The sequence below is a fragment of the Indicator indicator genome, chromosome Z (genome assembly GCF_027791375.1).
Source record: "Indicator indicator isolate 239-I01 chromosome Z, UM_Iind_1.1, whole genome shotgun sequence".
In the NCBI taxonomy this organism is placed as follows: Eukaryota; Metazoa; Chordata; class Aves; order Piciformes; family Indicatoridae; genus Indicator; species Indicator indicator.
The window spans coordinates 39519327-39546537 of record NC_072053.1 but is presented as its reverse complement, the minus strand read 5'-3'; the positions used below and the strand labels follow the sequence as shown (position 1 = coordinate 39546537).

Sequence of the window (27211 nt, the reverse complement as noted above, 5' to 3'; positions counted from 1 at the left end):
TGGCTTTGGTCTTTGTTAATGCACAGTATCATCTGTGACATGACACCAGCAAACAGAGTTTAAGTTGCTGGGATAATCTGTACAGTAAGCACACATACCTCTGTCCCTGGGATAAGGATGTGGCAGGCACTGTGCAGTTCTCAGAAATGTGCTGGTGACATTCTTGAATTCTGCTCACTTTTTTCTATTCATTTCAGAGCTTCTTAGTTTGAGAACAGGTTTGCATATTCCCTTGGTGATTTTTAAGCAAAAATTCTTGCACAGCAGTCTCATCTTCCATGTACCCCACAGCTGCTCTCAAGTAATAATCAGTGCATTTCTGTGACTGTGGAATAGGAAAGTGTAATAGCAGCACAACTACCTTAAAACTAGTAAGATGCATTAAGGTGCTGCTGTCCATCATGCTTGCCAGTACCAGAACACACCTTGCTTGGGAGTGTACTTAGATCTGTTTCTTCATGTTATTCCTCTTTCAGACAATGGGAGCAAAGGGTCTGAAGCATGCTTCTGAGATTGCTATACTAAATGCAAACTACATGGCAAAGAGGCTAGAGAAGCACTACAAAATCCTTTTCAGAGGAGCAAAAGGCAAGTATTGGACAATCTTTCTTTTACAAGGCTAACTTTTTCCCCCCCTATGGTAGAAACTGACTTGCAGCATGGTTCTCTGAAAAAAACACCAAGCAAACCCCAACAAAATGACCCACCCAAACTGATCTAATTTCTACTCCTTGCTTCTATTTGCGAGATGGGGAAGAATCTCTTTGGCAAAGCAGAATGTTTTAACTACATCCTAGATCCCTGTCACAGTTCTCCAGTCTTGGTGCAAGACACAAATAATGACTAAGAGGTGAAAGAATTATCTGTTGTAATAGAGTGACTATCAGAGAATGCTGTATTGTTTGTTTAAGCTGAGTGGCACTGAAGAGCATTTAACGAGAGCATGTATGCTTATCAAAAAATATGTCTTAAATTTAATGGTTATACCTCAGCTACACCTGCAGGTTGCATTTTAATAGAATATATTCTGTGAATGGAAGTTGCAAATTTTGAAGGATTCAACAATTAAATGGAACAATGTTTGCCAGGATCACAGATAAAAATTTAGAAATTATGTCTTTACTCTGTCACATCAGATTTGAGCTTTTCTCTGGCATAACATGAAACTGATTATCTTGTCCATGGCTAATTCAAGACAACCTAAGAATCAAATGGGCAACTGACAAATCCAACTATTTTTCAGAACAGTTGTAAATCCTACTTTGTTTACCCTTTCCTACAAAAGTAGGAAATGAGGAAATCCTGGAAATGATGCCTCTTCTTAATATGAGGTGGGACTCAGAAGGCCAGTCTAGTATTCAAATACTGAGTTGTGTAGCTCTTAGCTGATAATTTCATGTTTGAATTTTTGTTCACATGGATATTTTTTAACTTGTCTTTTTGCAATGTTCTCCACAAAACCAATCAGAACAGACTGCTCGGTAGATTGCATTATTCTCCTTGTAAGTAAGTAAACATAGTGCATATTTTTTCATTACAGGTTATGTAGCCCATGAATTCATTTTGGATACGAGGCCTTTCAAAAAAACAGCAAACATTGAAGTTGTAGATCTTGCTAAAAGACTTCAGGATTATGGTAAGTCAAATGTCTTATGGAGACAGAAACATTCTAGTCCTATATGTATGGATTGTGAATCTATGATGATCATTTCCACTCTCTTCGTGCTCATTAAGGGCTAAGAGAGATCTGCATCACCTGAATTGTAGCAGAATTCATAGAATTATAAAATCTTCATAGAATGATAGAGTGTTCTGTGTTGGAAAGGGCCATTAAAGGTCATCTAGTCCAACCTCCCTACAGTAAGCAGGGACATCCACAACTAGATCAGGTTGCTCAGAGCGCTGTCAAACCTGACCTTGAATGTCTCCAGGGATGGGACCTCCACTATGTCCCTGGGCAACTTGTTCCTGTGTTCCACCAACCTCAGAGTAAAGAACTTCTTCCTAGTGTCCAATCTCAATCTACTTTTCTCCCATTTAAAACCACTGCCCCTTGTCCTAGTGCTACAGGCCTTTGTCAACAGCCCCTGCTCAGCTTTCTGGTTGGCACTTTTCAGGTACTGGAAGGCTTCTTCTATATAAGGTCTCCCTGGAGCCTCCTCCAGGCTGAATAGCCCCAGCTCTCTCAGCCTGTCTTCACAGGAGAGGTACTCCAGCCCTCTGATCATTTTTGCTGGGTCTCCTGTAGACCCCCTCCATCATGTCCGTGTCCTTCTTGGGTTGAGGCTCCCAGAGCTAGACACGTCACTTCAGGTGAGGTCTCTCCAGAGCAGAGTGGCAGATCACCTCTCTCTGCTGGGCAGGTTTCTTTCAAAGTAGCCCAGAACATAACTGGTCTTCTGGGCTGCAAGTGTGCATTGCTGGCTCATGTCCAGCTTTTCATCCACCACTACCCCCAAGTTCTTTTACGCAAGGGCTGCTCTCTATCACATCATCCCCTGGCCTGTATTGATAATGACGATTGTCCAAGTCTCTCTGGATGACATCCTGCCCCTTAGCATATCAACAGCACCACTCAGCTTGGTGTCATCTGCAAACCTGCTTAGGGTGTGCACGATCCCACTGTCTGTATCAATGATGAAGGTATCAAACAGTACTGGTCCCAGTAGGGACCTCTGAGAGACACACACTTGTCACCCACCTGCTGCTACCTCTCCAGTTTTGTGAACTGCCCCCTCAAATTTGCAAGTACATGACTTGTAACCACTGGAGCAAATGGGTCAAAGCCAAGACCTTAGTAAGAGTCCAACATCAACAACAGCAAAACCAACAACTGAACAAAACAAAAAAACACCACTTTTGAAGCAGGGTAATAGGCTTTAACTGCTTCCATTCCTGACATGGTTTAGGCAGTTTTGTATACACATGCTCTGAAGAATCTGATCATGGCTCCTCATGCTGCCAGAGAAAGCTGACCCATCAAACTGCTTGATCCTATGCATTTGTGCTTCTGATGAATATGCACAAAAGCTGTTAAAATCCTAACCAGTAATATCTCATCATTGAAATAATCCAAGGCCTGGTAGTGATACAAAAAATCCCCACCCTTTCTGCTCTTTGTAGGTAGGCTGCTGTGGCCTTAAATAGCATGCAACCACTTTATTTTCAGTAGATACGGAGGTGTGTTGCATGGATAAGTTTAGCAAAGTCCCATCATCTGCAGCTGAAAAAATAGTGTCACAAGGCTGTAACTAGCAGTAGTGCACGACAGGAATCATGAGGGACCACCTTTTCTTTTTACCTTGCTCAGCAGTGCATAAATCTACACCATTCTAACTTTACCATACAGCCTAAGAAGGTAGAGTGACATAACACTTCTACTGAAGTGAACAGCAGGAACAGAAAAAAGTAGGAAAGTAGCAATAGACTTTGGGCTGAGAAGTAACAAAGAAAAAAGTCAAGATTTTAAAAGCACTTCATTAAATCAGTGTGCAATTTTGTTGCAAACAATACAATGGCATTACCATGCAGTGTTAAAAACTAAGATACTTGTGTAATGTCTGTCTTCTCTCTACAGTACAGTGCTAACACTACCCACGTTCAGCCCTGTAAAGATTACAGAAAGGGCTGAATTTGTGAATCAGTTGCTAGCTAATGCATATATTAGTGCATAACCTATAGTCAGTGACAGATTTCTTCTTCTTCCTATCAGGTTTTCATGCTCCAACCATGTCCTGGCCAGTGGCAGGGACCCTTATGATTGAGCCAACTGAGTCTGAAGACAAGGCAGAACTGGACAGATTTTGTGATGCAATGATAAGTATTCGCCAGGAAATTGCTGAAATAGAGGCGGGAAGGATGGACCCCCAACTTAACCCGCTCAAGGTAAGGTGGCACCTACAGAAAATGACCAGCATCAGGTTAACCCTTGAGACTTAATGAAGACCCTGTGAGCCTGCTTCCCGGTCTTTCAGTACTCTCAGAAATAACAGTGTGTGACAGTGAACACTCAAAGTTCTTAGAATTTGACTGGTTTAGAAAACTTAATCTGTTTGAAAATTCGACATTAGAACTTTCAAGCTAGAAGTCTGGCCTTTGCTGATGAAGCAGAGAAAGTTATTTATGCCAGCACATGATGTATAATTTCAAGGCCATCTCACAGTAATGAAGGGAGAGGTGCTTCTTTATCTGATTTAAGAAAGGAAGCAGAATTACATTAAAACTAACAATAAAGATTTAATTAATTACTTTAGCAACTGCACAACAGAAATTTCTATAGGCTCAAGTTCTGTTGAACTCTTGTAATGCTGTACTGACTTCTTAGGTACCAAGGAAGAGCTGGAAGTACATTCAACTTGTTTCCTGTTAAATCTGCATTTCTGACCCCAGATAAAATGGTATTTTCAAGAGATTCAGGGAATCATAAAATGGTAGAGGTTAGAAGATACCTCTGAAAATCACCTAGGGCAACTGCCCCTGCTAGACAGAATCACCTCGAATAGGTCACACAGAAACATGTCCAGGCAGGTTTTCAATGTCTCCAGAGAAGGAGACTCCACAACCTCTCTGGGCAGCCTGTTCCAGTGCTCTGCCAATAGTTGTTTACACATTGCAATGTGATCCTGAAAGAGGGTTCACACTGATACATTCCACTGCATCAGTAATTTCATGTCCTAAACATGTATTTTTGCTTGTAGATGTCACCACATACTTTGAACTGTGTCACTTCTTCCAAATGGGATCGTCCTTACTCCAGAGAAGTGGCAGCATTCCCACTGGTGAGTAAATAACGGAATCCTAGTGGTAATCTGGATACATTCATGTACTTTCTGCTTTGTGGTTTTCTGATCAGTTGGAGATGATGTGGCAAGAATAAAAACTTCAGAGACATTTTTACTGTACTCATTTTTTTCTGTTTCAGCTCTACAGTACTTTGTTTAGTTTTGTTTTTCAAGACAGGGTAAGAGATCTTTTAAAACAAAAGAAGTCTCTGCACATGAAGTGCTGACTTGGATTTCTAAATCTCAGCCCTTCAATAATATATGTTGCTATTGCAAACAGTCCCTTCAGTCCTGACACACTGCACCAAGGGCCCAGAATCCCCCCATCCTGATGTTCAAAGTTCTGCTGCAAAGAACTCGGATGAGGGTTTGACAAGATGCACAGTCAGCATGGGGCAAGACACACTACAAATGACCCTGCTACAAATACAAGGTCAGACTGGAACTGGACACAATCAGACTTCATCAGAGCATTACATAGAACTGTTTCCAGAGTCTTAATATCTGAATATACGTGTAAATAGATGTTCTCACCTAAAAATGCACTGAATCTATTTTGTTGCTATCCACTGTTTCAAAGAGGAAGAATTTAATTACACCTGTGAACTTTGCCACCTCATTTTATGTATTTTAGCTATACTGAACAGCACAGATCTTGGTAGTCTCCTCCGATTTTCCTTCTCTGTAAGCTAATTACTCAAAGGATCATAGTTTTATCACACAACAGCTGCTTCTTTGCAAGGCTTTGTTAGAGTACATGGTTAAACTTCTAAAAAAAATCTAAATATTCTTGCCAGTGCCAACTTTATTACAGAACTGAAGTGTGATGCCAGTTTAGAAAAATCAATTTTTCCAGAATCTCATTCTTAAAACCTCTAATGTCTGCTTGCTTGGTAGAAAAATTAAACCAGATGTTTTTCTTTCGTACTTAGCCATTTGTGAAGCCTGAAAGCAAGTTTTGGCCCACAATTGCTCGTATTGATGACATATATGGAGATCAGCATCTGGTTTGTACCTGCCCACCAATGGAAGCCTACGAATCTCCCTTTACTGAACAGAAGAGAGCATCTTCTTAAAAGACTGCTTCCAGTCTAAGTCCATGGGGATAGCCTTTTTCTCCCAGACCTGATAGGGGATTTATATATTGTGTATATTTTGGATAATCACCATGTTTGTTAATTGTATCACTGCTCAGTTAAAATGTAAATACAACCAGTATGTCAGGTATAAACAAAATGTGGCTGTTCCACAGCAGCTGATGTTGAAGTTGCCTTGATCCAGCATTTTGTCTGTTTTGTGCTAATGTTTTAACAATTAACATTCGATTTGCAAAGTGGTATGGAAGATACAGTTAAAAAAAAAGTAGGTAACGTGCAGATGCATAAGGCAATAATAGTGAATATTAACTGCAGGAGTAATTGTTTGTATTTTGTAAAAAAAAGATGAAGTAGATTGTTTAATTTACTGCACATATTACCACTAGCATTGCTAGTGGTAATATTTCATACTAGCTTTTTTTTACCTACCCATGTTAGTACTCTAATAAAATTGCTCAGAATTTTAAGTGTTGTTATATTCTGTATTTTAACTTTTCAGCTGGATTTCTCTAGCTGAAGCTTAAACTCTGATTTTGTCAGAATTGTCACAGCAGTAAGTTTCTACACAAAGCAAAACACTGCAGAGATTAGTACTGAAACGAACCTCTGATATTTTTAGTAAGCAACAATGATCAGTTGTACTGAGCAGTAACAAACTTTTGGTTTATATCACATCTATTTTTCCTTGTAGTTCCATCTAATCCTCTATTATTCTGAAGAAAGCATGAAAACACCTTTTCTAATAGACTGAACTGCTTAGTATGAGTTAGATCTTGTTTAACACTATTATCCTTCCACTTTCACAAATCTCTTACTCATATGCTCACTTTGGTTTATAGATAACACTCAGCTTGCTTAGTTTGTCATGTTTCTGCAAAAACTGATTCAAAACTTTAGCTCTGGCCCCCAAATATACCAATGGCATCCAGAGACCAGAGCCCTTCTGCCACACACAATGCTACATTCAATTACTCCACAGCCAGAACACTGACCTTAAACCAGGAGCTTCCTCTAATCTGTTCCTAGTCAAATTTACGTAAACCTGATCCTTTCACAGTTACGCAGACAGCCCCCCCTGCACCACCCAGCACATCTGAGAGGAGCCTGAGAGCCAGTCTGTGCAGCTTCCTTTGTGTTTGATGCAAGCCAGTATCTCTCTGTAGACAAGCTCGTGTAGCTGTAAGATGTAGGAATTTGGTGGATGAGGAAGCAGGTACTAGGGTAACACCAGCCTGGGGAAAAGATTGCAGTTTTGCACTTTACAGCCAGCAGCTCGTCAGTCTCTTCTTGAAGATCCACATGCACAGTCACACCTTGAAGCTTTCTCTGACATGACACACTATTTTAAATACTGTACTTTTGTGTCCTTTTATAATGAAAGTTTTTGGGACTGCAACACTTTAATTACCTAACTTACGACTTCAGCAGGGGTTTTAATTAACAAAGAAGCTGCAGATGACAGGAGAAGGGAATGGATTTCATTAAAGGAAAGTTAGGCCACTTAGCAGTTCTGATGTGAAAAGCTGGACCTATTCCTAAAACATGTAAATACACAGTGAATAAAATAGCTATTGATACAGCACTGAGGGTGTAAAAAAAATATGAAAAAATAGTGCCAACTCATGATATGAGGAAAGACAATCTGTGGTGCAAATCTACCTCCACAAAGTCTTGTCAAGCTACTTTAATATTTGTTAAAGACAGTTTCATGTTGCTTGATTGTCTTGTCACTGGAAAGATAAATTAAAATACTGGTTTACACATTTTTTGTGTTAAGCAGAGAAGTTCCCATCGTTGAGCTGACAAATTTATCTCATCAATTAATTGGTAAAAGCTATCAAATGGAAAAAAGCATTAAAAGGTATAAAATATTTCACAGCACTCAACTGTCAAGTAAAAAGCCACAAGTCTCATGTGCTCACTACACAGACACAATGATTGTTACAAAGGTAAATTACATGTTTTTTTTCCCCATAAAATACCAAGTTTCCATTCTGTAAAACAGAAGTTCAAGAGGATATCAGAATCTGTCTACTGTTCTGAATAAAAACTTAAATGCTTGTTCTAATACGCACAGAAAAAGCTGAGGAGTTGGATCTGTCAAAACTGTTTAGCAACACCTGTTTTTTTGATACATGTCTAGAGAGACAGTACCAGCATTATGTATTTTGGATGCAACTCAAATACTAAGTAGATTGGAGAGGAGAGTTGGGAGAGAGAGAAGTTGCTTATTTTGGATGAAGCAAATAAGCCATTAAGCCAGCTTTCAGCCACAAAACCCAGCAGTGCCAGGTGCGTCTCAACAACCAATTAGTTACCACACTAGGGAAAGATCTTTAATTACTGAGAATGTCATTTTGAGAATGTCAAAACATATGCCCTTTTGCATGCTTCAGGCTGTCAGTGCAGCCCTATGCTTACAGTGTGAATCTCTGACCTTTGAGGTGGGCATACTCAGCTCCCAGCTCCACTGCCAACACCAGTGGGGCAAGAAGGGCTCCCTCCTACTCTAGTACATAGGTTGTGCACTAACAGGTTACCTTCACATGCTCAGCAGACAGCAGAGTAGCTACATGACAGCTGCTGTGTATATTGACATTGGCTGGGTTTTTTAATTATTTAGCAATTTTTTTTCACTGAGAAATGAGTTAAGAAACAAAGCACCATGTCTAAAAAACAAGCAGCCCACCTACAGAAAGCATTTAGTAATCTGAAAAAACTTTCTATAAAAAATGTTATGATTTAATTAAGTGGGTAATAGTAAAAACAAAATTAGCAACTTCTGAATCATAAAATATTTAATAAGGTATATTTGGCAGGGGGTGGGGGGATATATTGTATATAAAATTTAAGATCATAATATGAAGCAATTTGAACCCTCTCCAAGCTAGCACTGCCTTCAATACGATGTAGATGTATTGCCACTGATACAAGACCTACTAAAAGCATACAGTTCAACTAATACAGAAGTGGCTTTTCTATATGAAATATTTTTTACACAACTAGAGTGTCTTGAATACCCTCTTAAGTGCAAAAAACACAGATCACCTTACACTAATGCAGCAACAATGCATTCATATTGTTCTCATTAGTCATTAGTAGTCAACTTGCATAACATACAAGAGAAGCACAATGAAGCTCACAAAAATAGACTAAAAATCAGCCTGGTTTTGCAAAAAAAAAAAAAAACCAGCATAATTGAAGAAAAAAGACAAAAAAAAAGGATTATGCACACCACAGAATTTGCCGTTGTTAATCCAGCTGGCTTAAGTGCTGTTTCTGGTTTTTTGCTGTTTGTGGGGTTTTGTTTTGGGTTGCCTTTTTTGTGTGTGTGGGTGGGTTTTTTGTGTTGGGCTTTTTTTTTTTTTTTTTTTTTGTAAATCAAACCACATGGACCAGGCACAACTAAATTCAAGAGGCAGTGTGTAGCTAAAACTTCACTAACTCTTTGTTATCCCCACAATTTATTTTCCTCTGTCCTGAGGTAGTTACAAAAAAAACAAACCATAAATTAAGCATCAGCTAGGCCAGTAAAAGCTGAAGCTTTTATCTTTTTTTTTTCCCTCAAAAAAACTTCTTTGTTAACTGGCCAAAACTACCCTTGATGTTAAAAGACAGCTGAGAGAGTTTTCACTACACCAAAAAGATGGCTATGAGGGGAAGAGGGTTAGCTGCTTCAAAGTGTATCAACATATTGAGTCCCACCAAGCTGGCTGGTCCATTGTTGTATTCCCCATATTTATCTCCTTTACTGTCTATAAAGTCATTGGGAGCAGCACAGAAGGATCTGAGCACATCATCGTCCTTTACTGTAACCAGGGAAGAACTGGTCCAGTAGTGTCTGCAGTATCTTGTTGGGAACCATGGTGTAGCCCTTTCCCAGGTCATAGCGGCAGGCAGGGCAGGTGAAGACTTCAGCTCTGAAGGAGCGCTGTAAGCAACTCTAGGACATACAAAGACAGAGAAGTAAACAGTGAGAACTTTATTTTATAGTGACAGCTTAACCAGCAAAAACTAAGGAGTCACTGTAGACTAAAGACTGCTCTACTACTAGCAAAAAAAAAAAAAAAGAAAAAAAAAGGAAGTAATTCCCAAAGCCCTTCAGTGCCTAACTGCCTCAATGACTAAAATACCCTCCTTATAAAAGAACTCTACTCTGGGCTGGGATGTGAAACATTGAGCTTAGCAAGAATTAAACCACTGCTGAGAAATCCCCTTCATTTCTACTAATGCCTTCCTGTGAATCAATCATGTCCACATCTTCCTTCCAGCTTCATGGTCAGATGCTACAGTTTTCCAGACCTTCCTTTCAATAGTTGTACTGGCTGTATTGTTTATGTAACAATCTCCATCTACCTCATGGGATGAGATTCAGTTCAGCCTCAAAGACACATGTAGAATTAATATGATCTCTCAGACATTGACACCAGTGATGCCTTCCTTACTGTGTTACCACAGGCTGCTTATACACTAAGCATGTGAGCTGAATTTCAGAAATCTATCAGAGCAAATCTATGCCCAAACAGTAAAAGCTGCTTACTATCAAACTGTTCCTTACAACTTCAACTGCATGTTATTTTGGATTTGCAAATCTCATCTTCAAATTCTGAGCTTTCCGATTTTGTTGCCATTCAGCTTTCTCAATGGCTTTCCATCATAATAAGTTTTATGTTTTTTTAGGAGCCATAATCATTCTTTGTGAGCAGGACACCCATTACAACACAGTGATTTTTACTGGAGAGATACCTATCTTCCTGAACAGCAAACTTTCTGAGTCCTTTCAGGCTTTGACACAAATTGGACTCCAAACTCCTTACATTGTATCTAACTAATCACGACTTTAAGATACAAGAGTTACAAACTGACTTCTGTGGCCCTCCTACAAAACAAACAATGCCAAGAATAACAACATAACTTGTTCCAAACAAGCCCAAATAATTTTACTGTATTTACCTTGCACCCTTTCAATAATTCTTAATAAGAGTGCTACACAACTATAAAATTTGGGTTTATTCCTTACGTACGTAAAATTAAATTATTGTTACTGTGCCAACTCTAGCTTCTGGACCAAACTAATTCCTAGTGTAATTCTACAAATCACAAAGTGTAATTCTACGAATCACAAAGGAATGACTGCAACGGTGAACTTCTCTCATTATGGCTATCAGGAACTATACTAAATTATTTCCACTTTTATTACATGCTTAAATTAAGGTGATGCAGCAATCACTGAATGCAAACCCATTGCATGTTTTTGCTCAGAACATTATGCAGTAATTATTGTCTTTCTAAAGTAGACATGGTTTTGGTGACTGGCATCTCAGAGCCATGCAAACAGCCCAGACCAAAGCTGAGCGTATTCTTACTTTACAGACGTTGTGCAGGCACTCTGTTGTCACCGGCTGGTAAACCAGCTCCTGGCAGCAGACACACATGAAGGATTGTTCCAGCTTTTTCAGAAAATTCTAGTGTAGGGCAAAGAAATATTGCAGTTATACAAACTCTGTTACAGTTCTCATAGTGGCCACCTATTACACACAGAAATTCCAGAAGTTAAGTCCTCCATATCTAGGAGTGCACCTTTCTAAAAGCAATCAGGAAGCAGGTTCATGCATGTTTTATTTCCCTGCTCTTCCACAAATCAGAGAAGTAATGTTTTAAAGATTATTTACATGTTTGTATGATTATTATTATAAACAAGATGAAACAGGCCGGAGGGCTCCTCATGCCTGATTCTTAGCATAAATTTTCTTAGCAGAAAATTTAGAAATTGTGTTTAGTAACTCTTGCTAGAATTTTCATGTCCCTGAAAGACCTCTGCTTCTCTGTCAAGGGAATTTCTTTTTCTAAGAAAGCCACTTCTGCACCTCCTCCTGTGCTTATGGATTATGACTAAATTAATAACTTCTCTCCTGAGGCCAAATTCTCTGCAGCGTGTACACTAAGATCTCTGGTTTATAAATATTCTCAGGGCATCTCTAAGGAATCTTGAGATACAGTTGTGTCAGGTGTTTTACTTATCTCTGACACATCAGTGATCTCCAAGCATCTCAACAACACAAGCTGGGTTAAAAAAAAAACCCAACAGATATACAGGTTATCAAAATATGGTTCTTTGTAATAATGTTTGAAATACCAGATTTATCTTAAACCGTGTTTTGTTTACTTAACAGAAAGGTGGTTGTTTCAAGCAGTAAGGTTTACATTTTAATGGTAGAGACCCAACACTACCTGAGTGGCAACCAAATGGAAATCTTACCAAAATTATGAGTAGGAAACAGTAGAAAAATGGTTTCTCAGTAACTAAACAACTTTTAAATTACTGTTGCCTCCTTTTCACAAACACACCTCTCTATTGACTTTTATCGTGTGCAGTTTTATCAGCTGAAATTCCTTCTGGTCAGATGCTGGGTAGAAGATAGATAAGGGCAAATACACAGTTCCTACAGCACCATCATAACAAAAACTAGTACTGTAAGTACAAGAACAGGGAATTAATGATTTTTTTTCCTGTTACAGAAGCATCATAAATAGCCACTGATAATTCTCAAATTACTGATAATTCTCAAATTAATTGTATGTGTCCATCTTTAGATATTTGAACCAATGGTTTGTTTTTCACTGATCTGAGTTTTATCAAGTTGCTTTAACTTCTTAGTGCCTTGATGTCTTCTGCAAAACAGCTCAAATAACTAATAAATCAACACTGGTAAGACTAATTATCACTCATAGATGTAGTATTTCAGGAGAGATTCTTTTTGTGGACTTCTTTTATACTAACATCTCTAGTCTCTTTAATTCTGAGCGACTGCTATTTTCTTTACATTTAGGGGGAGGAAAGTATTTTCTCTCTTAGTTCAGGTTCCCACTTATAGAGTGTAATAATCCAGACTTGGATGAAAATATTTTCATTTAGTATCTAAATTTGGATACGACAGTACTTCTACCTTCTTAAACAAAGCAAGCTATATTATCTGTTATAAAATGATCTTCTATCTAAACAAAACATAGCAACTGGGAACTATCTTTATTCATGCCCGATTTCTTGCATTAGCACAAACCGCGCATTTATGATTTCAGAGAAAAGAAGATCCCTTCAAGAATGAAAAAGCCACCTCTAACTTAAAAATGTTTTTTTGAGCAAGAAAGATTTCTACTATTCAGGCGTAAACCTGCAATAGCAAATGGTGTAAGTAAGGATTATTTTCTTAAAACCTTACATATGAAAGTAATGCTAGACACAGTCTGTATTCAGCAAAAGTTCAATGAGAAAATTAAGTTTAAAAGGGACTCAAGATTTCTTGTAAAAATTTAAAGAAAATGTAAACATTAAAATTCATTCATGCAGCAAACATACTGGTCCTTCCTTAAGAGAAGCAAGTACTTCATCCCACAGTTTCTGGTTCATACAGTCTTCTCTTATCAGCCATTGCTGCTCTTGGGTCAGCTGGAAAGCTTCTCCTTTCCCTCCATCTCCCATCCTCATGGCTTTGGGTGTACTCGTAGGTTCCTTTATACCTGCTTAAGATTATAACCATCAGATACAATAACAACAGAGTGTTAGTCTGAACTAGTAAAATGGGAAGACAAAACTGTTTGTAGAAGGAAAGTGGATTACACTCATGAAACGCAGTATTAAAATTACTACTTAATCACTACTACTTAATCACTACAACTCATATTGTTCAGCATTGTTTTGGACTACAGCACACAGCTGCACAAAAGGCTGTTCACTATTAAACAGAGCTTTTAAGAGTATAAATCTCATAAGAGCAGTAAATATGAAAAGGTCCCTACCCTACTTAATTACAAAGCATGTGCTTATCAGTTTACATTAGTATTCTAAATAACTTTACACTTCTGCAAAGTTTTCATGCTACTGGCTTAATAAATGTAACATCACAGACTTCTCTAATGAATGCCAGAAAATTTAAAAAGAAATACCATCATCAAATGTCCTCTTCTGGTTTCCATTACTCTGGTTGGTTGGCTCCTGTCTCACAGTTTGCTTTTTAACCTTATCTTTCTTCTCCTTACTAGCCATGGCTTCCAAATAACCTTCTGGATACTAAGACAGAAAAACATAGATTTAAACCAGGACGCACTGGGATAGAGAAATACCCAAATACCAACAAAAGCAATTTCTAAGAGATTTTAAAACCTTGTAACTAACCTAAGTATTAAAATAATTATAGAATATTTTTGAACCCCTACATGATAAAGAGGACATTTAAATTAGTATCTATTTTTAAGAAAGGGTAGTCAAGTCAAAGACTCTAATCCAGACTCAGTCACATCAAAAGGAACCTGGTGTCCCTATCTGTGCCTTTAGAACTACACAGATCAGTTAGGCAAAGCTGAACATGATGCTGTGCTGTAATGTATACCACTGCCTTGCTGAAAAAATAAGCACTATGTTAATTCTTTCTACCTCTCATGGATGCTACCGTGCCCAAGCTCTCATGGGCCAGTTTATTTCTGTGCCTGAAACACACCAGCTGTGCAAACTCCTCAAGTCACATGGAGAGAAAAACGTATTAAAATGTACAGGTCTTTTTTATTTGTCACACAGACTCAACTATAACAATAGTTGCTTGCAGAAATTATTCCCAGCCTAAAGATCACAAAATTGGATTCCAACTCTTGATTTTTCAATCCATATATGCAAAGCAAATCACTGCTAATGTAAGAAAGCTTCATCCACAGTTCCTTCTGCTGAGTCACTACTACAGGACTCCTTCAGTCTGCAGAAAATGGGTAGTGATTTTTGGCATTAAATATTGCCATAGTGAAGTACAAGGGCAAAAAAGGAGGGTTTCATTTAATTGACTTCTCTTTCTGGAACTCATTTACTGGAACTGAGAATAAAAACAACTCTGAGAGTCCTGATTCAAACCTGTACGCTCAGACCCAGTTTCTTTGTACGCTCCATCCCTTCTGAAGTCCAAGGTGCAGGCTCAATGTCATCTCTCCTCAGAAGATATCGCCAAACTAAAAATCCACATTTTCCAATTTCTGGCCAATACTTCACCACCTAAAAACCCATTTACCATTACTGCCATTCTTTTATCACAAGCCAAGAACATGCATATAGTCATACATTAATTGTTCAAGGAAAATTGGGAAGACTAAGTTGTACATTACTATTATACAGTAGCTCTTCCCTCAGAGGTGAAATGTTTGCATTTTTAAAAAATACAGTGCTCTTGAAAGGCACACACTTTTACTTTACTTTTTACATAAACCTGTACACTGAAAAGTCATTAAATGTACAAAAATCTGCAATACAGTTGGAAGGAGGGAGGAAATAATTTCTAGGGATGGATATGACTCAGTAGACATATATAAAGTAGCTTACATAATCACTGTACCAGTTATCGCTGTTTGGAATAATTTCATTTCAGTACTTTAAAGAATAAGATAAGGCTAAAAAGCTATGACAGATTTATTTATTTTAAGTAGTAATGAAGAATTTGCACTGTCACCCATGAGACTTTTTAACAGCTGAAGAAAAAAACCTATGTTGCACTCAACAGAAATCAGAATACCTTGTAAATGCCATCATATCTGTTGCCTTCCTCTGGAGCATATTTGCTGATTCGCCGTCCTTTTGAACTGCGCACCACTCTGACTGGCTTACCAGCTCTCCAGTTTTTAGACTCTGCTCCATTTTTGTCATCCAGTGGGGCATCACAGTTGAGGGCCAGTGCCCTACAAAGAGATTTAAAATCTTCATGAACTGGATTGCATCACACAACAGATTTTTGAGAATTAACATAATTAAGTCGTATCTATTTCCCTTGTCTAAATATGCTTTATCAGGTAGCAAAGAACTTCTCAGTATATTCTTTAACAACTGTAGGACCAAGAGAAGTAACAAGATCCATATATGGCAAGGAAAAAAAAAAAAGGAACACAAAATATTTTGTTGTCAAGCTCCAGAAGAAAACTCAGCTGTTTACTGTTAAGTAAAACAAGCCAAATGTTCTAGATTTAATAATTTTCATTTTTAAAAACAATATGAAAATCAGACTCAAACTAAACCATGGATCACAGAATGGAATGTGGCTTAGAAACAGTCACAGTACAGGTATAAACCTCATGCAGAACAGTAAGAGACAGGTGTATCATGCCAACTTTAAAAGTGTTTCTTATATAAAAATAAAACTTGAAAAGGGAAAAAGCATCTGACAAACCAAATCAATACTGACTGAACTAGAAGATATTGTCATAATCTTCAGAATCAAAGTGCTTGAAAACATGTATCAAAACCAGTAACTGCGGAAAGCTGTGTAAGAGATTATGCTCTTAGAAACAGAAAAGGATATAGAACTTTTTGTGCAAGGCAGGCTTTTAAAGCATGTGAAAACACTTCAAGCAGATGTCTAACTCAACTTCTGATCATGTATTTTTTTATTCAAGCATCTGGTTTTGATAAAGCAACACCTGATTCCTTGCTTTTCAAAGAAAATTATGATGGAAGAAAGGTCTAAAAAAAAAGGAAAGATTTATTTTAACACGAGAGTATTAACAAGCCTTCTGCCTACTCAAATTTCACAGTCCATTTAATCATTGAAGGTGAAACTTAAAAAGAAACACCCAGAATAGAAAAATTCCACCCCACTTCTCACTAAATTAAAACAGAGTCCCCTGAAGGATATTGTAGGACAATTCCACAGACATGAATACTAGCTGCAATAGGCAATAGAGGAATGTATTCCAGTGAGGTGTTTCCTTAAATCAACAAAACATAATGATTGATACAATGCCTCCTAGCAGCAAGAGGGACCATTATTTACAAAAGCAGCACATACTGGAGTAAATGAATATAGCAAAATGTTAAGGTTTAAATTAAAGCACTACAACCAAGCTCTTTGTTTTGGAAGACTTTCTAATTTTATCTTCAAAACTTACCTATTCATGTGTGTCAATGTCTGATCAAATGAATGTTCTCCAATCCTCTTATTACCAGAAAGATCTCTACCTCCACTCCCAGTGTAGGTGAATTCATCTCCTCGATCCTGTGCGAGAAGATTATTCTTCATTTTAACACTCCAGAGTAACACCACACAGTTGGAAAAAAAAAGCAACTTTCATTTTCAAGGCATGGAAAAATATGTTTCAGATTGCTGCATCCCAGTCCTTCAACACCAGTTGTGCTGGCACAAAGCCACTTGTCTGGACACAACATATTCACCAGAAAATGCTTGAAAAACTGCCTGCCTTAACAAATTGGACTTTTGCATCTTTTAAAAAGCTGGTTTCAAAATAAATAAACACACAGTTCTGAGGCAAAGAACACATACTAGCAAGTGGTTACTTGCTCTAGAACTTTCGTTTAGTTTACAAGAATACAATGTTTGTAAAATACCTAATACATTCCCTCAGAGTCATAACTTCAGTTTATACAAAGGTTTAAGTGCTAATAAGTACAAAAAGCTCTGCCTTATACACAAGGCAGGTGCTTTAGTGCAACACTAATTCTAGCACTTTCCAATTAAGTAAGACCTTAAACTCAATTTAGATACACATTTTGCAGTTGTAGCATATTTCCTGTATGGAGCTTTCTTTAAATCAAAGGATTTACCCTAAAAACAGTCAAAATCTACATACACAACAAATAAGGCCAGCATTACTATTTTCTTTAGGAAATGTGTCACAGAACCTCATACTACTCTTGGCAAAATGAAGTGTTTCTAGGAACACATATATTCTACAGATGTATTTAATATATCTGTTTGGAGGTGCAAATTTTGTACAAAGCAAGAAGATAAATACTGAACAGGAAAAAAATGTTTACATTAAATTTTCATAGCAAAAATCTGAACATAGTTGTATACAGCAGAAAATTTAGTCAATTTCTTACCACTATTAAAAGTCTGACATTATTATGGATCCAGTGCAAGACTGTTACAGATATTTTGACTGACAACAGCAGAAAAAAAGAAGTTAGAAAGAGATATGCTAGTTGAAGAACACCATAGACTAGTTATAGAAATTATTTTTATTTTACTATGTGTAGAGAAAAGCTAGCAGAAATTTGGCTGCAGTTTTAGAGTACTTATTGTTCAAAATGTATCTAGACATAGCAACAAGTGCTATGAAATTAAAATAGTCAAAACCTAACAGGTGTAAAGGCTACGATATATTAATTCTTTAAACAGTTCACTTTGCTCAATGAATCTCCAAAACATAACAGAAACAGAATGATGTTGAATGGACAATATAAGAAACAGTTCCAAAAGAATTAAGGACCAAAAAGTGCTATTTCCTGAGTAAGGACATAAAATAAATTGTACCACAGAATTGAGCTATGTGTAATTTTTCAGTGATTGTCAAGGCAAACAAAATGTGCAGATCTCACACACATGATTTTGATAATAATAATATGAATAGGGATGAATTTGCTTCATGAATTAGGCCTATTCAAACAAACTGCATTTTAACACTAAGAATCTTGTGCCAAGTTCAGAAAACCAGAAAGACCTATGTTGGAATTCACAATGATTTGGGTTTCATAACAACGAAGAAACCAACCACAACTTTATGGAGTGGCAGAGTGGGGAAAAGTGCTATGGTAGGGTTTTTTTCATCTACAAGAAGAAAGAAACTGAAACTGGATAAATATTGAAATAACATGTATAAGAAAATAAAAAGATAAAGCACACAAACACTACAAATGTGAGTAAGAGGGAGAAAAATATTTATAAGATAATACAAGTTCTTGACAAACTGTTTCTTTTATCAGCAAGTAGAGAGAACAATGTTCATGAGAAGAAAGTACTGTATAGATTTTCACTGGCATAACAGATAAATCACTCTGGTCTTCAGCCAAAAGTACTCACAACTACCAACTGGAACACACCTCTATGGGAAACAGATTAAATGTAAAAGGGCTAAAACCATCACACTTCCAAAGTCTTCAGAGAAAGACTGTGTGGTTCTCTAGGTGATACTCTTTAATCACAGACAACCAAAAGACACTGTGCTTGAAGAGAAAAAATAGATATAAGGCCTACACATACATGCTCATCTCTTGAACACACTCCATAATTGTGTAGGTTGTGTTTGCTTCCCTTTAAGTATCCGAGTATTCTGCGTATAAATATGCAAAACTATAAGGATTTGGGGGGAAACTGGAAATTCAGAGGAAGGAAATGGAGGAAAAATGGAACAATTATGGAGCATAATTGTTACTAGTTAAATAAGAAGAAAATGACACTTTTTAACACCTTTCAACACAAGAAAGGCTCATTTCTGCTTTACTTCTCAGAACTACACTCAACTTACTTCACATCAGATATGCCCATCATAAGTGAAGATCAGGTTCGTGATCACCTGAAGAACCAGAAAGTGTTCAAGTCCATGGGACCTGATGGGATACACCCACAGGTACTGAGAGAACTGGCAGATGAGGTTGCTAAACCCCTCTCTATTGTATTCCACCAGTCATGGCAGTCTGGTGCAGTCCCCACAGACTGGAAAAGGGGAAACATTACTCCCATTTTCAAAAATGGTAAGAAGGAAGACCCAGGGAACTACAGGCCAGTCAGTCTCACCTCTGTGCCTGGTAAGATCATGGAGCAGATGTGTCTCCTGGAGGCACTACAGAGACAGAATAGTGAAGAGGTGATTGGGTACAGTCAGCATGGTTTCACCAAGGGCAAATCCTGCCTGACAAACCTGGTGGCCTTCTGTGACAAGGTCACAACATTAATAGATGAGGGGAGAGCAACTGATGTCATTTACCTGGACCTGAGCAAAGCTTTGACACTGTCCCACACCACATCCTGGTCTCCAAGATGGTAAAGTCTTGGTTTGATGGATGGACCATTCAGTGAATAAAGAACTGGCTTGATGGCTGCACCCAAAGAGTGGCTGTCAATGGCTCCATGTCCCAGTGGAGGCCAGTGACAAGTGGAGTCCCTCAGGGATCAGTCCTGGGACCAGGACTTGTTCAACAACTTTGTTGGTGACATGGACAGTGGCATTGAGTGCACCCTCAGCAAGTTTGCTGATGACACCAAGCTGTGTGGTGCAGCAGACATGCTGGAGGGAAGGGATGGCATCCAGAGGGACCTTGACAGGCTGGAGAGGTGGGCACAAGCCAACCTCATGAGGTTCAACATGAACAAATGCAAGTCCCTGCAAGCCCTGCAGTCAGGGCAATCCCAAGCACAAATACAGGCTGGGCAGGGACTGGCTTAAGAACAGCCCTGAGGAGAGGGACATGGGGGTGCTGGTGGATGAGAAGCTCAACATGAGCTGTCAGTGTGCACTTGCAGTCCAGAAAGCCAACCAGAGCCTGGGCTGCATCAAGAGAAGTGTAGCCAGCAGGTCAAGGGAGGTGATTCTCCCCCTCTACTCAGCTCTGGTGAGATCCCACCTGGAGTACTGCATCCAGTTCTGGAGCCACTGTTACAAGAGGGATATGGACATACTGGAGCATATCCAGAGAAAGGCCATGAGAATGATCAGAGGGCTGGAGCACCTCTCCTGTGAGCAGAGACTGAGAGAGTTGGGGCTGTTCAGTGTGGAGAAGGCTCCAAGGTGACCTTATTGTGGCCTTCCAGTATCTGAAGGGGGCCTACAAGAAAGTTTGGGAGGGACTTTTTAGGATATCAGGTAGTGACAGGACTAGGAGGAATGGAGCAAAATTAGAAGTGGGTAGATTCAGACTGTAGTGAGAGCCTGGAATGGGTTATCCAGGGAGGTGGTTGGGGCCCCATCCCTGGAGGTGTTTAAGGCCAGGCTGGATGAGGCTCTGGCCAGCCTGATCTAGTGTGAGGTGTCCCTGCCCATGGCAGGGCGGTTGGAACTGGATGATCCTTGAGGTCCCTTCCAACCCTGACTGATTCTATGATTCTATGATCTAGGTAAACTGATAGTCAGTTGATAGACCTTGGATATACACTACTCAGGTGTAAGACTCCAATTGCTACTTAATTTGGATTTAAAGCCATTTAAGTATGCAATTCACTACAGCACTACACCTTTGGCACTGGTGAATTCATCACATCCTCCCACTGTGCAACACACACTAAGCAGAGATTCTAAAATGCTATATCCTCCCTCAGAGGCCTCAGGAAAATCTGTGGAGATAAATAACTGTTCATTTTCAATTGTATGTTTCAGACAAGTGGAATAACTCATCAGCTGTACTGACACCTTAGAACTGATTAATGCAAAGGCCCAGGACATTTAAAATGGACAGCAACCCATTTCATGAAAAGGTTTGTGAATTATGTATTCCAGGCACTGAACGAGTTTGGTCTAAAATATCAATGAACCTAAGCAGTGAGTATATTTGCCTGGTGTCCTTTTATTAGAGAAACTATTCTCTTTATACTCTCAGAATATTTTACAAGAAGATGTGAACGATCACAGCACTTATTATCTCCAAAGGACTTTCCATTTCAGTTTGGAGATTAACCACATGATCCTATATGCAGAATTAGTTAAAGAAACAATCTTTGTCAGATAAACCTAAACATATCACACTATTAATTTATCATCTTACAACACTACCTCAACCCAGCAGAAATACAGATCTTGAAACTTCTGAAAATATAGAGCTGTTTTAACCTTGGTGTGTGACAACAGCACAAAATAAGAGGGCAATTTTTCACAACAAAAGTGACATTTCTTCAGCTAATCACTTTGATGAACAGCCAAGTCCAAATACTTCTATCACAAACACTGTGACTGCACAATCACTGTTAATGCCCAATATCTAGCTTTGAAACATTCATCTATTCTGAGAAATTCTCATATTTTTTTCATTCCTGAAAGACTTCTCTATTTTTTTCAACTAATGTTCCTATTGTGATTACTTTCAAGAACAAGACCTGGAGATTAGCAATATTAACATACTGGAGACTCGAAAGCTAACTATTGTAATACTGCATCTTAGATAGGCAAGCCATGTAGCTTGTTGCTAAAAGTCAAGGTTAAATACTTGCAAGAGGGAGATTAATGTGCAGACATTTTCCATGTGTGCAATTAAGAATGAGGTAAAGCTTCAGGTGCAAAACAATTTCACCCAGTGCTCATTTTGTAAACTATGACTGCCCCCCTAGTCAGCCTCAAGGGCAGATAGTGTACTGACAGGATTGTCATTACTGAGCACTCCAATACCTCCAGAACATCCCAACTTGAGCAAAGTTGTGGACAAGTTTGGATCTGCAGGACTGTACATTCCCAAAGGCACAGCATAAGAAAAGCACAGTTCGGAAGCTGAAGAGTCAACTCTATTCCCTGCAATATATTTTTATCATTATTTTTACTCCAATAGAGAACTGTTAATTTAAAGCCATAAGAAGAGCATTAAGATGGCATGTCAGCAGTGTGCATAAATAGCACATAAACTCTATAAACATACTGCAAAAACAGTCTGCCAAACTATATTTATTTTTCTATTTTGTAAAAAAAAAATGTATACATGAATACCTAAGTCATACTACTGAAATTCAAGAGTGACCTGTCTTTTCTTGTTTTCACGTAATAGAGTGACTAGATGTCAGCAGAGTATTTATCAGAATTTTTATTTCAAAGCTTCGTTTGTGGAGAGATACTGTGTTTAGGGTACCTGTAAGTACAGAACTAGATTATTCTGCAGATATTCCTACAGGAGTTTAATTTCAACCTTTTCCAAAATCAGTGAAACTGGAAGTAAATTGGAAGTAAATTGGGAGTTAAAATCTGGTGTATGAAAAAAGAACTGAAGAAAAACTAATTCCAAAAATGCATGTGGAAAAAAATCCCCAAACCTTAAATTCTTAATTTAGAGAACTGAAGCTGACAACAACATAAAATTTTAGGGTCTCTTCTGCAATATTTCACCCTAGCTATGCCTCTTCAAAACTGCATATGTCATCTAGTATGCAACAGTACTTAGGTGTCCACAATAACCACAATTGTCACTTACACGAACTGGAAAAGACATGCAAAGGATCAAATTAAGTTTATTAAATAGAATAGTTACAGCAATTGACATAAGGAGACATCAGCATTACCACGAAAAAGAACTGGAGTATACAGCATCCCAACAAGGCAGGTGCAGCTACTCAGCACAATACTCTCAGGATCATCCACTGGCTAAGGGTCCTAGAACATGGTTGGAAGTTAACTCCAAGGACATAGTACGTACACACCCCAGAACCACCAAGTACCTTCTCACAATGCTTGTTCAAAAGAGACACAGTCACCTTCAGAGGCAATACTCTGCAGCAGTTAGTAGGTGCTGTTGGCAATGAATACATTACATTCTGATGCTATTTCAGTTACTTATTTTGTTCTTCAGCGTCGTTTTCTCTTGAGATTAACAGCTACGCATGTTTTAAAAAAATCAGATTGCTTACTGCTTTATCCTTCACCTGATGCATGATTCAAAATCCCACCTGATGGAGCAGAACTGCAGAAAGGGATGTACCCTGTGTAAACATTATTTAATTGCAGAAAACAGTAATCTATTAATAAATAAATGCTGGTCAACACCATGAGATGAAAGTCAGATGCAGTTACTGTTTTGTTTAGCAACATAATTGCTTTTGTTGCTCTACTCGATTGCTAACATCAAAGCACAACTATTTTAGAATGCCTTCAGGGATTGTAATACAAGATACTAAGACTTTCCTAAAAAATTCTGAAAGCGCTCATCAGCAGGAGTCAAGAACCCTCAGAACTTCAAAGAATTAAGTAACATGCACCTTTTATTCTTGCTTCTTTAAAATAAATGTATCACATAATTGCAAACACAGCAAATCTAAAGGAAGACCTCAATCAATCTCTCCTGAAAGCAGTAAAATAACGTCCAAACCAGAACAAAAACCATTATTTGGACATAATTACATTAGATTTATAATAATTCAGATTGCAAAAGTGTACTGAAATTTATCTACCTTAAGTAAAGTAAAATTCAGCTGCAATTGACACATTTTGCTTGAGTGTAAGTATGAGCATAAGTGTTCTTTTAAGAAATAGTTTCTTACATGTTTCTCCCCAAAATACTAAAACTTTTTCACTTTGTTATCAGTAGCAGGTTTTTTTTTCCACAGTCATATTTGCTTAAACATTAGTTGCAGGATCAAGAACAAACATAATCTTTACGAACACTGATACATTAGAACAGCAAAGCTGTTACTTGCATACACAACTTACCACTTCATCTTCAAATCCTCCAGCTAGTACAAGTGAATAAGCTCCATCATTACTGCGCCCATGAATTCCACCCACATGTGGTCTGTGAACACCTGCTTCGCTCACCTGGCAACACATAAAAGCCAGTTTCTAGCATTTTTTTTCAACAACCAGCCATCTACAATAATTTCTAACAATCACTTTTCAGCTTAAAATACCGCAGAGGCATGTCTGTGTAAATACTTAATATAAGACTGCCAATAAAAGTGAGAATTCCACAAGTTTTTAAGATAGACGAGTCAAAAGTAAGGAAGATTGGATGTTAGCAAAAAGTTCTTCACCATGACAGTGGTGAGACACTGGAACAGGTTGCCCAGGGAGGTGGTGGAAGCCCCATCCCTGGAAGCTAAGGCCAGGCTGGATGGGGTTCTGAGCAGTCTGATTTAGTGTGAGGTGTCCCTGCCCATTGCAGGAGGGTTGGAACTGGATGATCTTTGAGGTCCCTTCCAACCCTGACAATTCTGTGATTCTGTGAAGGACAATGTAGGACATTAGTGACACTGGAAGATGAAAAGGTGCACTTTCTTCTTTGGGAAAAATCTCCATGATTCTTTCCATAGGCAGTTATGTACTCACTACTATACTCCACTTGCACAGTCATTTAGAACAATTCAAAACAGATGGAGATCTGCCAGTTTGCTTGCAAACATTTTACAATTTTTAACTAAGAAAGATCACAGCAATGCATGTAAACATGATGTCAGATATTATTAATGTAACAGACTGTAAATGTGACCAGCAGAGAGGAGTATTATCACAATGCCTAGGGAAACAGAAGAAAGACATTGCAACAATATATGGATCACAAGCTAGGTCTCCAGCTGCTGTGACTCTGATAATAAATGTGCAACTAATCTGCACAGACTACCAGTGAGCTGCAGCCATACCATAAACTGGCATCATCATCACCTTAAAGTCTGCTGAAACATCTCTCCCACAAAAAATTATTGTTTTAAGCTACCAAATTATATTTAAAAAAAAACAAAACCAAAACACAACACTGCCCCCCCCAAACCCTTACTAGTACAAAGCAGGTTACATATTAAATTGTGTAGTTTTTCACTACATGATGCCAAAATTACTATTGATCAAGTGAAGATAGGCAGCAGAAAACCAACTAGGATCCTTCTTCCTACCTTCCTATCTTCCTTCAGATTTTGACTTTGCCTAGTTTTCTCATTCTGCCTCTCTCACTCTTGAAATCCTTTTTCAACCTACAACTTCAAGCAACTTCCATTAACGTTTATGTTCTTCTGCTAGTTTTGTCCTTTCACAATACCATACATCCAATCAAAGGTCCAGCTGGTCAACACTGCTGTCTCTAACAACAGATAAGACCCTTGTACAGTATGACAACCATGCAAGGATACAAATGATACTACCTTGCACAATTTCTCAGCATTCAGCAGTCTGTGGCTCAGACTACTGAATTAGGAACTACTAGTTCCTAAACTACTTAGAAGTTTTGAATTCATAGTATCCTAGAGAGAAAAGACTTCACAGCAGTATCACTTGTCAGATAAAACAATACCTTGTTCATTCATTTTGAAGTGAGCAATTGACTTTTTTTTTGCAACCTCTTTCTGCATTACAAAAGTATTGGTCCCTAATCAATTTTTCTATACTGTACATAATTTTATAGCTATATATACTACATCACATCTTCAACATTGTCGCATAATTAAGAGTCTTCCCAGTTGCATGAAACCATTCCATTCCTTTAATCTTCCTCACACTTAATCATAGTACTAGATTTTATTTTCCTGACTCTTCACAATAATGGATCACTATTGGATATCAAGGTGACATATTTTCAGAATTAGCTATTACATGATCTCTTTCCTAATAAACAACAATAAGTAGTGAAAGCTCATTACAATTCATACAGTTAAAACCCATGTTTATATCCACAACAACCTAGCATTTTCACCTAACTTTATCAGCTATTTTCCAATTTTTCCATACCATTTATGAGTATGCTGAACAAAAAGCCCTTATTACTGTGCTCCTCTTTCCTGCTGTATCAAACATCCTTTCATGTTTTCTTCCTTCTCTTCTCTCATTAAATTTATTTTTCTGGAAGATGAACTCTGGTTAAGAATTCATGCTAAAGATGCTCTTTAGATGCTCTCTCCAGAAACAAAATTTAGTCAATTTCCTTCTAAGGAATAGAGCATTCGTGTCATAAAAAATTACATGATTCAGAAATAAAGAAACCACACTCTCTAAAATCTAACAGATTTCCTGAGACAAACTCATTTCTCATACAAAGGACTAGTCATATCAGAAAGAAAAAGGAACAATTTAATTTTCTATGTAGATTTTTAGAAAAAAAAAACAAAATAATTCACTTGAGCACAAAATTAAATGCTTGTGTAGAAATGGTAATTCCCTTTCGATATCTAGTCCACATATATACATATATATATATGTACAGAAAAGCATTCTCTGCTTGATTCTCTGACAAAAGCAGCACTCTAATCATTCCTTATTTCCTGCCAGCACCAGAAAGATCTGAGAATTATTAGTTTTTGTGTTACTAATGGAATTCCTGCAAAATGGTGAGCTAATAATTTCAATTATTGTTCAAGCAGTGAAAATGAAACTTGATTTTGAGATTTTTACAGTGATTTTAGAAACTGCTCTTATTGATGAGACTATTTAACCTGGAAGCCAACAAAAAAGAGGATTATTTAATTCCTTTCACAAGAAAGTTCTTCAAACACAGGAGAGGTCAATGAAATATCCCAAAGAATCAAAATTGAATTTTGCTCATAAGAAAGTAATTTTGTGTGAAATTGCTTGTACAATGAACAGGATAATTTTACATTACAAATTTGTTCTAAGGCTTATATCAATGGTAGTGTTCATGAAGGACATCAAATGAGAAAGGATCGAAAGAACTCATTTAGGTTTCAACTGCTTGACTATGACTTCTACCAAGGAGAAAAACTGAAAACTGTTGTGAAGGGAAAATGTCTGTTGCTAAACATACCACTTAAAACTTGCACAGTCTTCAAAATACATACAGTTCTGTAAGACAGCACTTAGAGAGGAAAACTGCCTGTGAAGTGCTCTCCTCTACCAATTGAGTAATAAAACATCTCTTTTCTTCTTACAAGAAAGTAGGTGAGG

The 27211-nt window shown here is 37.9% G+C and overlaps 2 protein-coding genes across 2 annotated transcripts in view; one reads left to right on the top strand and one right to left on the bottom strand.

Annotated features, from left to right (window-relative positions):
* Positions 1 to 5956, top strand: part of GLDC (glycine decarboxylase) — a 50346-nt gene extending 44390 nt beyond the window's left edge. Inside the window, exons 21-25 of the mRNA XM_054398133.1 lie at positions 477 to 588; positions 1541 to 1636; positions 3713 to 3885; positions 4698 to 4778; positions 5714 to 5956. Coding sequence (XP_054254108.1) covers positions 477 to 588; positions 1541 to 1636; positions 3713 to 3885; positions 4698 to 4778; positions 5714 to 5857 — 606 coding nt within the window. The 3' untranslated portion in view covers positions 5858 to 5956. The remainder of the gene's footprint in view (positions 1 to 476; positions 589 to 1540; positions 1637 to 3712; positions 3886 to 4697; positions 4779 to 5713) is intronic.
* A 3718-nt stretch (positions 5957 to 9674) lies between these two features.
* UHRF2 (ubiquitin like with PHD and ring finger domains 2) overlaps positions 9675 to 27211 on the bottom strand; it is an 83450-nt gene continuing 65913 nt past the window's right edge. The window contains exons 9-16 of the mRNA XM_054397316.1: positions 24038 to 24142; positions 16793 to 16899; positions 15427 to 15589; positions 14775 to 14912; positions 13823 to 13946; positions 13236 to 13399; positions 11245 to 11343; positions 9675 to 9821 (exon numbers count right to left, since the gene is read on the bottom strand). Of these exons, the coding sequence (XP_054253291.1) occupies positions 9675 to 9821; positions 11245 to 11343; positions 13236 to 13399; positions 13823 to 13946; positions 14775 to 14912; positions 15427 to 15589; positions 16793 to 16899; positions 24038 to 24142 (1047 nt within the window). The remainder of the gene's footprint in view (positions 9822 to 11244; positions 11344 to 13235; positions 13400 to 13822; positions 13947 to 14774; positions 14913 to 15426; positions 15590 to 16792; positions 16900 to 24037; positions 24143 to 27211) is intronic.